Below are 14,472 nucleotides of genomic sequence, written 5' to 3' on the forward strand. Positions count from 1 at the left end.
GGAGGTGTGGGCTCACCGTGCCGCGGGGAGGAGGGGGGACGAGGGGATGTGGAGGTCGCCCAGGGACGTGCAGGCGGTGCCCGGCAGCGTCTCGCTGACACGGCCGCTGCCGTGGCCGCTGCCACCGCTGGTGGCCTCGTGGATGACCTGCCGACACAGCGCCGCGGGATATCGCCTAACTGCGCTGGCGAGAGCTTCGTCAACCGCGAGCGTCGCACGATTTGCAGGTCACCTCGCCGTCTCTTTCCTCCTGCTGCTGCTGCTGCTTCTTCCCGAGGGAATTCCCTCCTCCCGTCGTCTCTTCTCCCCAGGCTGTGATCATAACCTTGCTCAGTTTCCACAAATGTGTAAACGTTGTATCTATTAGAACTTTGACGGTGTTCGGTTTGTTGCGGGACGTTTGGCGTTTTGGACCTATGGGCCCATGCTCAGCAACTGTGTTTAAAATACAATTAAAATCAGATTTGAATATTTAACACCGTGTCGTTCAGAAGGACTGCAAAGTGAATGAATGCACAGCGATTAGCGCACTGAACCGTGAGCCTGGCCATAGTAAACTCAGGAGGGGGGGAGTGAAACCTGAACTGGTCTCAGACCTCCCTTTACCAACCCACAGTGCCCTGTGCGATGAAGTACCGTCACAAAGACAAAGATCCCCCCTATAGCCTTAACAGACTGTAGGGGCAAGTGCTGTTAGCGAGCACCTATGAAGGCAGGGACGGCACACGAGGGGGTTGGTGGTCAGCACCACGCCCGACCGCCTTTGTTTCCGTTGTGACGGATGTTCCCACATCGCACCAGGCACTCATTTGAGCGCTGAGCCGACCCAGAGGAGGCCCAGGACCGCTTCACATAATCGTCACCGGTGCTGAAAAAGTACGTTCGCACAACCCCAATGACCGACACGCCACGGAGTCTATATACACAACAAATAAATAAGAAGAAAAAAGGGCACCGCTGACATTTCAAGAGGGATACATCCAGCGTGAAATGTGTGGCCGGGCTTATGAAGTGCATCGATCACCGAGAGAGATGCTGCTGTCTGCGCCGCTGCACCCACACACCGCCCTGCACATCCCTCGCCTGCATGCGTGCGCGCGATCCCGCGCTAAGAACCCCGGTGACCGGAGTTCGATTCCCGCTCACGGCCGAACGCCGGTGACGACTGTCTGAACCGGTCCCTGGGTCCCTCCCCGAGGCCGATTCGCGTCGAGACGAAGGACTCGCGGTTCGCGGCGAGAGTCTCGAACCAGGGAACAACTTAAGCGAGCGAATGTAGTTGAGGAGTGAAGATGATTTATGTGCACGACTCAACCGAGTTGGTGATGATTATTTTTTTTTTAAATTCCCAGGATTGTTGGCAGTCTGGGAAGTAACAAATCAGCTGTGATGTGAGGCTCGTGTTTTTTGACGGAACGGCCGCCGTCCCATCAAGCGTCTCAACCGACGGCCATCATCACGCCTTCCCGCTCTTTAAACAGTCAACCGCGGGCTCCTCCAATTTGCATTTGACCTCTGATCCGTGGATTTCCTCCTTCTAGTCGCTCCGTTGAATTTCCATCATGCCTCTCTCAATGTGCGCGCGTGTGTGTGTGGGTGCGGTAGTGTAGCGGTTAGCGCGCTGCGCTACGAACCTGGCGACCCGAGTTCGATTCCCGCCCACGGCAAACATCGGTGACGATTATCTGAACCGGTCCTGGGCCTCCCCTAGGTTGACTCAGCCTCAAATATCGCCACTAGAGAGACAAAAGCGGTTGGGTGTGGTGCTGGCGACCCACCCCCTCGTGTGCTGTTCTGGCCTTCATAGGTGGTCGCTAACAGCACTTGCCCCAACAGTATGTTAAGGTTGGACGGGGGATCTTTGTGTCTTTGTGTGCGTGTGTGTACTCTTGGCACAGTATGGGGTACAGGTGGTGCACCAGTCAGTCATCTCAATCAGTCAACCCATGGCACCTGCTGTGTCTGTCCCGTGACATCCTGCCTGCGGGTGTTCGACACTTCACGTGGCCTTAACGTGCACATAGCCTGGCACAAGCGCCGTGGTGACGTCACCGCCACTTGGTGAATGGCGGTTGTTGTTTTTTGTTGTGTACTCTTCAGCTCTTATTAAATCTTCTTCATCGGGGGGTGGGGGGGGGGTCAGCATTTCGGATCCGTATGTCACAGCAGGTAACATCCACCGGCCCAGGGACGTTCTTGTTTAGGCCCCATCGCTCGTGATCAAAATGCGGTCTTCCAAAAGCGCTCCATGCCGCTCTCTCTCTCTTTGCCGCTCTCTCTCTCATGTCATCGCCTTGACCCCCACCCCACTCCATCGACAATCAACAACCCTGTTGTGTTTTCCAATTTCTCTCCCTCCAACAAATGGCTTACCTTTTCGTTCGTGGAACTTGTTGTAGATTACTTTTCTCTCTCTTGCTGTCTCTCACCTTTATCTTTGTGGTCGAACATCGCAGCCTGTTCTGTCAAAGTTCTCAGCGATCATTGACCGCAATTCATTTACAACGGGGCGCCTTCGGGAACACCCGAGATGGTCGACGCTTTCTCCATTTTACGAGATAACTACGGCGGGGATTGCATTAAAAATGTAACAAGGTGCAGTGCAGAGCAGAACAGGAAGGAGATGAGATGCGCTCTTGCCGAAACTACTTAAGGTGCAGTGAGAAGATTTATTCAGATTCGGGTTTTTTTTTATGCTCTCACTGCACGTGGGCCTGGAATTACCTGCTGTCTCCTTTGTCTCACGTGGTTTGCAGTGACGTGGCTGCGCTGTGAGCTACCGCTTCTCCCACTCTCGTCTTTACTTGTCATGCACCATAATTTGTCTTTTCAGATACTTTGTTTAAATACATTCGGTTGTCATCGCTCTGATTTCTGTCTGCTTCATTGTTGTACTTGTTTTTATGTTGTTGCTTTTGTCAAGAGTATTTGGCTGTTATAAATGTTCACGTGATAAGCCACATCGTTGAGCTATTTATTTGAAAAGAGAGCTGTATAGTTCAGTGAGCCTTACCTGATAAAACATTTTTTAAAAAAAGCTTAGTCTTTAGTTTTCAACTTGGTGACTCAGGTAACTTTTGCACATTAGACTAACCTGGTCTCTTGGATTCTCACCTGGTTAAGCAAACTTAACCAAAAACTTAAAGTTGTGTCTTTTGTGTACTGTACCCCTTTGTGTACCGTCTGGTCTCTGCTATTTGGTCTCACGTTCGCCCGCGACGGGAGAGGATGCGGGACATTCTCATCGAACGGAACGGGACGATAATTCAAATCTGTTGACCGTTGTTGTCACTCCCTCACACTGATCCTGACAGCTCGTGGCTGCTTCGCATTGAATACGCTGTGGACGCAGAACACCACACGTGACGTGGAAGTGGCATTGTCAACCCGTGCCAGGTGGGAGCAGCAGCTCCCAGTGGACCTAATGACCCCTGGGCCCCAGTGCCACAACGCTATCCCTGCCTCGGAGGGCCCTCGTTCGCCCGCAGCCTCCAAGCGGGCGCCGTGACCTCCAAGAGCACCGCGACCTTCAGCCGGCGGCGACGGCTGCCGTCGCTTCCTCACCTGCAGAGATTGCCCCGCCGATCGATTGCGAGCGGCGCTCAGGACCCAGACGCGATCCCTCGCCGCCTCGTACACCAGGCGCCCAGGCGACGGCACCGTAGGGATGATCTGCAATTGCGCGGAGCGCGCGGACCGCGTCAACTTCTCGACCGCGAGTTCGCAAGGCCCGCCGCGGGCTCGACTTTCGCCGGACCGGTGCGGAGGAGCAGAGGTCGCCGACGTCCCTAGGTCCCGCGCAATGCACGCGACTCCCGGGTGCGGCACGGCCGGGGTGGGGGGGGGGAATGGAGGGAGCTCAGCCGCAGAGACCGAGTGCCGATCCCCAGGCGGAGTCGTGCACTGCTGTGGTTTGTTTGCCGATGCGCTGCAATAACAACGCTTTCCCTAGGCGTCGCGATGGCGCACTAAACTAGAACTGTTTTTGTAATATTCTTGGTTCTTTCGGTAAAGTCACGTAGAAGGGAAACAATAAATAAGAAAAATATAAAACAATACAATTATCACGACGTTTCGACTGCAACACAAGCAATCATCATCAGGTGTGAAAACCACAACAAGAAAATTTGAAAAAAAGTGGCGTTTTTTTTAACGTTAGCACCACGGAGAGCGATTTGGCAGTTAATCAGATGGACGAGTCCATCTATGTTCAGAAAAGAGGAGGGGGGAGACGAAAATAATGGATGCTGTCTGAAAGTCACCGTAAGCGTGAACAATCAATTAAGACCCGAAATGGTTTATCAAATCCTTCCAATGATTGCTAAGCCAGAATCCATCTTCTCGGTTGAAATTGTCTCTGTGTTTGTATATGTGGATAGCCTCATGAACGAATCTTTCATGGTAGCCAGATGGCTTGCAGAGAACCTATGTCTTGGAGAAGTCAATGTCATGTAAGCCTACTGATTTATTATTTATTTTTCCCTTCTACGTGACTTTACCGAAAGAACCAAGAATATGAATCCCTGCAGTCACGACAGCTTTAAATCAATATTTTTGTGATGTTACCAGGTAACGCCCACTGAGCTGTATAGCTCTTTTTCTAAACCAACCTGGCCACAAACGATAGCTCAACGATGGGGCTTATCGTGTGGAAATTTATAGCAGTCAAATACTCTAGATGCGTGTTTCCAAATGTGGAGGGGAAAACCGGAGGACCCGGAGCAAAATCGACGCGACCGTGCGGAGAGTAGAGACAGGCAAGCGCCAAATAGATACAACAGATGTCAGGGTCGGGATCGAACCCACGACCTCCTGCATCCCAGGCGAAGTAGTTAACATCTCCTAGCCACCGTGACCCTGATACGCATTGCGATGGCGAGCGCGAGCATCGCCGCTCGGGGGGAGACGGAGCGTCTCACCTGCACGGCCTTCTGCGCGAACACGTCCACCACCACCACGCGGTTCTGCAGCGGTTGGGCGACGAAAATGAATTTGTTTGCAACGACCACAGCAGATCCCCAGGGGCACTCCCCGGCGTCTCCGCAGAGCCGCTCCTGCAACACAAGAGTGTGCAAAGGCAAAGGTCGCCCGTATAGCCTGTGCCGGACTGTTGGGGCAAGTGCTTGTGATGGACAAAAACGACGCGCACGAGGTTATGGGCATTGTTCTGCTGACGCACGTGTGTGTCCCGTGTACACACACACACACACACTTAGAACAAAGATAAAGATCCCCTGTGTAGCCTCGAACAGACTGTTGGGGCAAGTGCTGTTGGCGAGTACCTTTGAAGGCCGGTACAGCAAGCAAGGCGGTGGGGTGGCCGATTCCACACCCGGCCGCCTTTGCCTCCCCCACCGTCGATGCTTACACACCATACCGGTTACTCATTCAAGGCTGAGCGAGCCTAGGGGGCAGGCCCAAAAAAAACCGGTTCAGATGCTCGTCACCGACGTTGGCCGCCGCCGGGAACCTCACCGCGTGCGGAGCGGCGCCCTCCGCTCCGAGGTCGAGACGGCGGACGTCGCACGAGTCGGGGGCCAGCAGCGACACGGAGCCGCCTCCCCCGCCAAACGCGTAGAGCACGTTCCTCCTCGCGGGGGGCCCTGCACAGCGCCAGCAACAACAAAAAAACGCAGCTCGCGGTCACGACGTTCCCGCCGCACGTGACGCCGACAAGTGTCGCGACACCGGTGCCAACGGCGGGAATACGGTGGCATTACGGGCGCTGGGTGACATCGGTTCTCAACCCCCCCCCCGCCCCCCCGAAGCTAACGAGCGAACGAGGCGCAGCGCCCGCTCGTTTGTTTTGGCACTCGTATCGTCCGACAACGGCGCGGGCGACTCTCGTGCGTTGAACGTCCGCGAGGGATCTTGTCCACCCCCGCAGGAGGAAGTCTCCCATCGATACTCGACGTCCTTGACGCGACCTCCCCGCCCCCCCCCCTCTCTCTTCCTCCCCCCACCCCCCCCCCCCCCCCCGGTGACCGCGATCGCCCCGCGTCCGCCGCAGCTTACGTGGCTTGAAAGGGAGGTCCTTGACGAAGAGAGAGGAGATTCGCCGCCGTGTGCCGGCGGGGTTGCGCGCCTGGCAGGTGTAAGCCGCCGTGTCCTCGTAGCGCACGCGGTCGATGCGCAGCTCCTGGCCGCCGCCTGCAACGACAAAGCCGCTCGTCTGGCGGGGACGCCGTGCTGCGCCGTCGCAAGTTTACACAAAAAATCCCGCGAGGAGGACGGCCGTGGTTGTTTTCGTTTGGGTTTGGCGACGTGCCGGTGGTTCTGTGCCAACATTCGCGTTGTCGGCGGTAGAGCGAGTGGCTCCTAATCGGAAGGTTGCAAGTTTAAATCCTGGCTTGGGGCTAACTCAGCCCGTCATTGCTCTGGGATCCTTAAAATTATTACTACTTCATCGGGAAAGTCACATGCGGTTGTCCTATGGACAGACTCGCCCCCGTCATAGAAATATGGAATGTTCAATACTTGCTCTGCAGGGCTATAAACAGGAGGTGAGCACCAATGCCTCAATGCTCATTTGAGCACGAAGTCGCTCTGACTTAAATCTCCTCTCATCTGTCATCCTATTATCAGTGACGCCTCTGTCCCAGCAGATCCCGTGACATCCCCAGCTGATGGGGTTCTCCACAGACCGCTGGGCTCCACGCGACGGAGGAACGCAAACCTCACTCGGGACCTCGGCGCTGTCTCTCTCATGGCCCCTGAGCCGTACAGTCTTGATTTAGGGGCTGTGGCCACGGGTCCTTAGCAGCGGCGAAGGTCACCTAATCCCTGCTTGCGCATCTACATATTTATAAGCGGGAGACAAAGAGCATCCACGTGCTGCGGTAGCAAAGCATCGCCAAAGTAAACACGCTCGGGCGATGGGCGGTGCGCATCCAACGGATGCGTTAATCCACTGGCCAATGATGATCTGCTGTACGCTGCCGGAATGCCATAGTCGGGGTCTTCTCGCATTGTGCGTTGGCTGCTCCTGCCCGTGGAACGTTGGACCAACGTTGGCATGGAACGTTGAACTAACGTTGGCATGGAACGTTGGACTAACGTTCACATGGAACATTGGGCCAACGTTGACATGTTTACTCGGACCACGCTGGCAGTGAGGGTAAAAGCTTTACCGTGGTGTCCTTAATTTAATAAATGCTCTTGAGGAAAGCCTAATCTGTAAGCACCATCAACAGTTTGACGTAAAGTAGTTTTTTTGTGATTATTATAAAAACAACGATTTTTTTGTTATCTTGCAATTTTCAGAAACAGCACACAAACCTTTGGTGTTCTTGTGTTTGTGTGCTAAGCTGACCAAGTGCAATCTGTGACGTGGTGGAGCACAGAGCTCAGCTCATCATCCTACTGGTGTCAATACATACGCACCACTTTGTGGGTACGTCAACAGTGATTAATCCTGTGGGGAGACTCGGCCCCGCCATAGGAACGTGGGATTTCCATCACTGAGTCAGGACTGCAAAGAGTATTTGAGAAGGAACCTGATAATGGGTTTTTTCCCCTTTTTTCTGGCAACAAAACAGGTGTTAAGATGTTAAAACACCAAACTGAAACCTTTTACAAGGAATCATGTGTGCATTAACCACAATGCTTGTGGTCAGAATGCAAACAAAAAACACACTCTGATAATATATATGCATTGTCCTTGAAACTGATTGGTCCACACCAGAGACAGCTTTCTTTTGAGCCTCGTCTCAAACGGTGATACTAGGTTTTGTTTCCAGAAAAAATGGGGATGTAGAAGGAACCTGTTCGACATGACCCTCAGACCGGTCGGCGTTGTTGTGACCACGTGCGAGCCGGTTGTTAACAGACGGTTGTTATCTCGTACTCATTCAGTTTTGCTCTGCCGCCCGTTGGCATCGTGGAGATCGATGCTGTGGCAAAAACCCCTACTCCCGTGCGTGACCTCTTGCGGCGACGTGCTCACCTTGCAGGCTGACGTGGTGATACGGATCCGGAACGACCTTTTCGCCATTTTTGAACCAGGTGATTCGCGGGCGTGGGATCCCATCGGCGTGACACGTCAGGACCGCGGGCTGGCCTGGCTCTCGCAGCTGGCTCGACACCGCGACGCGCACGGCCGGTGGCACTGCATCACGCACGGCACACGCGGGCACGCAGCACGCACCGTACACAGAGGCCCGTCGCAGGCAGTGGCCGTAATGTCACCAATTCTGTTCTGCTGGTGCAGTTCGATATCTGGCAACCCACGCCGCTTTTTGGCCGAAATGAATGCAATTCTAAATGTTCTGTTTTTTTTTTTTTTAATCTCGCGTGGCGACCTTTTCCGCTGGAGACCAAGTTCGGACACATTTCTCAGTCAGCCCAGGTCGAAGAAATCTGTCTTATAGAAAAAGTTCAACGCAGTGCCACCGCAGCTCAATACATATCAATCCCTTTGACCAAAATACCGATGTAAATTCCCGGACTGACCAAGGCAAACCGGGAGAGGGGCAACCTTATGTTTAGCGCTCATTTCTGTGAGATACACAGAGTTAAGAATCAGGGGCGGAGCCAGGATTTCAGGCCGGGGTGACATTCAACAAATTTTAATTTCAAGAATGATTAGAGAGTCAGGCTGTTGAACTAGACGCCATCGGTTGGCGACACACTCTGACAATGCAGTTGCACGGAGTCCGCCAGACCGAGTGTCGTACACTTATACGCAGAATGTCACCCCTGTCACCCCCCCTAGCTCCGTTCTTGTTAAGAATCCGTTTTTTTATAATCCCCAGACTGAACTTATAGGTTAGTAAGGCCACGATTTGTTTAGCTGAACCAGCCACTACGAGCGGCGGCATTGCAATCACACCAGCGGCACTGTCCGATTCAGGCCTGACAGGTACACACAGCCAGTGGACTCCATTCGACCGATCGGAGAGAAATACAGTGGGACGAAGAAACAGCGAGAACCCCCCACCCCTAATGAAAATAAGCACACGGCCAACTTTGAATGCAAGTCTCTGTGCTCTCTTTGCGCGCAAATCGCACTCTGAATATATAACACGGGGGGGACACTTGCACACGCGTTTTCATAAAAAATAAATGTACGGGCAGCTGGAAGTGGGTTACAGTCGAGGTGGTGGCGCGGCTGGGCCATCACCGGCCCACGGCCACGGCTCTCTTGTCACCATTCCCTTCTGATGCGCTGAGGCCTCCCGACACGGCGCACGGTCGCAGGCTCCCGTGCGTCTCGCAGTGGCGACCCCTTCGTAACTCAAAACCCTCGCAAGGTTCAGACTGGAAACCCACGCAACTAAACGCTTGAAAGTATATTGTGCCCTAAACTTGCCGATGAATGTTAAGCTAGTGTCTTGCTGTCTTTGCAATAATAACAAGCTTTTTATGCATAGGGCGCTCGCTTAAAAGCCTCAGCAACTCAAAAAAAGCATCCCAAGTCACAACTCATCTCAAACTATTTGAAGGGCACCCTCAGTGGCAGCTGTCCCTGTGCCATACAAAGCCTGCAAGCGGGCATTCCATTGCCAGGAGCGGGGGTGGGGGGCGATAATTTATATGCGTAACCCCTTATTGACAGGGCGTATTTTTCCGATTAATACACAGCGCCGCAGTATTAAACAGGGCAGATTGTCAGGTTCCAACCGCGGACCTCTGCAGCGAGCAGCGAACGCGAAGCTAAAAACATTTTTTTTTGTATTTCACCAGGTAAGGCCACACTGCGTTATATCGCTCTTTTTGAGAAGCGACCTGGCCACAAATGATAGCTCTACGAAGCGACGTATCACGTGGAAATATACGGCAGCCAGATACTCGAAACGCACGTTTCTAAATTGTGGAGGGAAAACCCGTAAGAGCCGGAGAAAAATCCACACGACCACGGGGAGAACATTCAAACTTCCAAAATACACATGCGTCCGGGATCGGGATCGAACCCAAGAAAACTCCTGTATACTCTTTGGTTCTATCGGTAAAGTCACGTGGAAATAAATTAAATAACAATCTAATACGACGTTTCGATTGCAACACAAGCAATCATCATCAGGTGCGAATGAATGAGAAAACAAACCTAGTAAACTTAGAAATACAATGCAATACAGCACAGAGAGTCGGCTAACATAACAGTCAACACCCTACCTGGTTGATTACGTTCTTCCAAAGATTGCTAAATTTGAGAGAGAGAGAGAGAGAGGGAGAGAGACAAAATACAGACACGGAGACACACAGACAGACACACAAGCAGAGAGAGAGAGAGAGAGACTCACACAGATATTATTAGGAAGCCGCCTGTATACTTGGCGTGATAGTTAACATCTGGCCACCGTGGCGCTGCCGCACGCGCTCCAAGCCGGGCTTGCGTGGCGATGGGAGGCGGGTTTCGCGTGGTCGTTACCTCTCACCAGGAGCGCGACGCTCTGCCCGCCGCCGCTGGCGTTGTTACAGCAGCAGCTGTAGGTGCCGGCGTGCAGGACGCTCACGCGGGGAAAGACGAGGCGGTGGCTGCCGTCGCTCGCGACCTGCGCGACAGGGGCCACGCGGCGCGCGACACAACCCCTATAGCCTCAAGCGGCACCAGCGCCCCACCGGCAAACACACACACGCATTCATAATAAAGGTTGTTGGGTTAGATCGCGTTATTTATAAATGTGTCGTAAGCCTCCACCACCCGACACGGCCAATCAGCAAAAAAAAGTGTCACGTTGACAAAAGAAAAATAATTCACTACTTTAGCCCACCGGTGTGTTGAAGAGTGAATCCACAACATTTACAGTTTGAGTACGACGTTTCGCTGGTAATTACATCCAGCATCATCGGGCAATTCTGGCGAATTGCCCGATGATGCTGGATGTAATTAATTCTGGTGAATTGCCCGATGATGCTGGATGTAATTACCAGCGAAACGTCACAGTACTCAAACTGTAAATGTTGTGGATTCACTCTTCAACACACCGGTGGGCTAAAGTAGTGAATTATTTGTCTTTAGTCAACGTGACACTTTTTTTTGCTGATTGGCCGTGTCGGGTGGTGGAGGGTTACGACACATTTAGAAATAACGCGATCTAACCCAAAAACCTTTATTATGAATAATATTGGTCGCGAAAGCCTACGTGTTAAACTGACACACATGCATGGTCGGCAAAGCAAAATGCGAAGATAAAAAATGCGCGCACTTGCAAATTTCGCATGGCGAGTTTTAATGCAAGAGATCGTTTCCTTGCAGCTTGATGATTTGTTCGCTTCTGCGTTTTAACAGTGTTCTGTCACTGTCCTGTTGTGATGCCGCATCCTGGTCCAAATATCCACGCGCGAGCTCCCAGCAACGATGAACCACGGTTTCGTTTAACAGTCGACTGGAGATGACACTATTTTAGGCACTCTGATTTTGATTAAGAACAACGAACACAGGTGTGCCACGTGGCAAAGTGAAAAAAGCTCTCAGCATTGCCAAGGCCGCCAGCTCAAAAGAACCGAACGTGTCGCCATGGCGTTTGGACCAATGACTCAACATTCAGCAGGGAAACAAAGACGCAGCTGTAGGTCGGTTTCACCCCCATTAGAACTCATCAGTGCAGTACATCATCAATATTCGCTGCAGCCATAGGCCTCTGGGCGTCTCATATATATATACCTTGCCAGTAAACATGCAAATTTGGTTCAACATTGGCATACCACTGTGTCGTTGGCCCAACGTTTCATGTTTACACTTTGGAGACTCCATTAACACCTTCCTAAAGGTAACCATAATTAAAATCTTCGGGGTTCCTATAGCGTAACGGTAAGTCCTCTATATATATATACCACATTGGGAATGAATTTCAATCTACGTGGCTTTACCGAAAGACCCAAAGAATATGAATTCCTGCAGTCACGAAAGCTTTAACTCAAGATAAATACAGTATACGGTACGGGGCTTCGAGTCGTTTTGCTGTAAATGTCATAATTCGGTGAGCGGAGAGGCAGGAGGCAAGGCGCGTCGCACCGTGATGCCGTCGGCCGAGGAAGGAGACAGTCGTACGTGGTTCCTCCGCCAGCCGTGCGGCGTTCCCCGGCCCAGCGCGCACGGCAACTCCACGCGCTCCCCGCTGTTGGCCACCACGTACACCGGCACCTCGGCGTGCCGCTCGCCCCGTCGGCCGGCCCCTGCGGACAAACATCATGGAAATCGGTTGAACACGTCGTAGGCTTTCGCGACCAATATCATCCATAATATAGGGGGGGGGGGGGTTTGGGGGGGGGGTTAAATCGCGTAAATAAAAATGTGTCGTTAAACACGCCACCATCCGACACAGCCAATTAGTAAAGGTTTGTCACGTAAACAGAACATACCAATTCGTTGCTCGTACAGCACGCGGGTGTGTTGGAGAGCAAATCCACAACATTTACAAGGTTTAAAAACGCATTTATATTTAACCCCCCCAAAAAACCCCTATATTATGGATCATGGATCCAAGTCACCGTGGTAGTCGTTTGCATGGGAATGCAAACGCCACGAGGTATCGTGGAGGACCGGCCACTTCATCTGGCTTTCAGACTCGGGCTTTGCTATTCCAACCGGTAAGGCTCCACTGAGGGGAGCTGCCTGTTACGAGGACGACCATAGCCCAATAAGGAGCGGCGGTGGTCCGCTTCTAGGGAGTGGCGAGTCCAGGACTGGCCCAGCTTTCAGTTTGTGAGCCACGCGGAAGCTCTCCGCTTCCCCAAGAGAATGCAATTGTTCGCGACGTGATCCATTGTGTGCTTTCAGGTTGCCGCGCTCTGTGTGTGTGTGTGACTGGGGAGGGGTGGGGAGGTGATCTTTAATATCCCACGCACTGCAGCGAGCAGAACAAAGCCGTGAGCGGCAGTGGTGGCAGCTACGGGACATTGCGGAGTGGGAATGTGCAAACCGGAGATAAAACAACACGTATTTACACGCGTCCCCACGGCAAAAAAACTCACCGCAAACAGGACGAAAACGATAAACAAATCGAACTTAAATTCAAATCAAAAACTGTTTTCAGTCAGAGACGTTTCACGTAAACAAACCGTGTTCATGATTGAGCTTGGTTATCGCATTGATAGCGATCGCGGCGGAGGTAATCCTACAGAGTGGCCTGCACACGCACGCACGCGCGGCTATAGAGGTGGCCGTGAGATTGGTCGTGGAGGGGACCATCCCTGCCCGCAGCGCCACAATCCCACTCGTGACGCCGAAGGGACACTCGCCGACTCCAGGGCCGCCGGTCGATCGCTCATCGCTATTTGTAGCCTCCTCTTTAAGCTCTCCTCCAACTGTTTCTGTGTTCCGGATTATTAGGAAGCCGCTGGAGCTATGTACTTTTAAAATCTAGATGGGAAAACTCACTTCTTTAGAACTGCGTTTTGTGTTTGGAATGCTGTCCTTCCCCGGCACTTGCCATTAGCACGGTTGGCTACGTACGGTGCGAAAGATGTTCAACATCCAAACAGACAAACCCCCATTTTAAACATATCATACTAAGCACAGCAGTGGGCCATATCAAACTATAATGGTGGCTGTCTTGGCTTTAGAATACTACTGTACAAGCACACATTCACTGTGGCAGTGTTGACGGCATACGTGGTGGGCATATCTGCTCCCTCGTCATGTTGTGCGAATCCCAAAATGACAGACGATGACGATGACATTGCGTGATGTTCGTGCCACCAGGTGGTGTCTGCGCATCGAGGGATAACGAGCCTCCACACGCACGCGCAGCCCGAAACGACAGATGGGAGCAGGGGTAGTGCCGAGACCGAGACAAACATTATCTTGGCTTATTTTCAACGCGGTCAGCGGCCGAGCTTCAACCCAGACCCTGGGTCACCCGGCGCGCCTACTCCCTTCAGCCTTCCCGGTTCGCCCAGACGGACGCATCGCGCGACGTGACCGACGGACGCGCGATGATGCCCTCCTGTCGTCGAGTTGCCTGCCCAAGGACAGGTCCCTTGGGTCAAGTTGTCGATTCCTGGTATCGTCCCTGCCTGACCGCAGGCGAGTAGTCATTGTGGATAAGAGATAAGGAGATAATAGGATCCTGAGCAAAGGAATTCATTCATGCTCGAATTAATCAAGGGGTTTTTTTCCTGAATACTTTCCATGCAATTGCCGCCTGTACTTAAGTGCATATTGTAATGGTGATACGCTGTGAAAATAGACACAGACTTGAGCTTAAACGATCACTTTTCCTGCAGGCCCTGTGATTTGTTTTTCATCTGAAATATCGGGTCCATCACTGTGAACTCTCACGAGATCGGCCACCTTTCGTGATTAACAATAGGGAATCTACAGCGGTGCAACCTGATTTCTCACCACACTGGAAAATTCTCCAAAAATTAGATGCCATTTCAAATCCTTTGCAAGCTTCCAAATCCTTATGGCGTGCTCCAAGCTCCGATATTAACATTCGCAATATTAACATTCACATGTCCTCTGGCACGCGTATAACGCACATCAGCCGTGGAGCAACGAAGCGTGCGTTTTACACGTGAATGAAG

General features: G+C 52.3%; 1 protein-coding gene across 1 annotated transcript in view; it reads right to left on the bottom strand.

Moving 5' to 3' along the window:
• The window catches only part of FSTL4 (follistatin like 4), a 49,016-nt gene that overhangs the window by 11,777 nt on the left and 22,767 nt on the right, over positions 1-14,472 (bottom strand). The window contains exons 3-10 of the mRNA XM_076065610.1: positions 11,957-12,117; positions 10,370-10,493; positions 7,946-8,107; positions 6,016-6,150; positions 5,476-5,603; positions 4,920-5,054; positions 3,565-3,672; positions 17-147 (exon numbers count right to left, since the gene is read on the bottom strand). Of these exons, the coding sequence (XP_075921725.1) occupies positions 17-147; positions 3,565-3,672; positions 4,920-5,054; positions 5,476-5,603; positions 6,016-6,150; positions 7,946-8,107; positions 10,370-10,493; positions 11,957-12,117 (1,084 nt within the window). The remainder of the gene's footprint in view (positions 1-16; positions 148-3,564; positions 3,673-4,919; positions 5,055-5,475; positions 5,604-6,015; positions 6,151-7,945; positions 8,108-10,369; positions 10,494-11,956; positions 12,118-14,472) is intronic.

The sequence above is a fragment of the Petromyzon marinus genome, chromosome 8, assembly GCF_048934315.1.
Source record: "Petromyzon marinus isolate PM22_M1 ecotype Great Lakes invasive population chromosome 8, UKy_Petmar_22M1.pri1.0, whole genome shotgun sequence".
In the NCBI taxonomy this organism is placed as follows: Eukaryota; Metazoa; Chordata; class Hyperoartia; order Petromyzontiformes; family Petromyzontidae; genus Petromyzon; species Petromyzon marinus.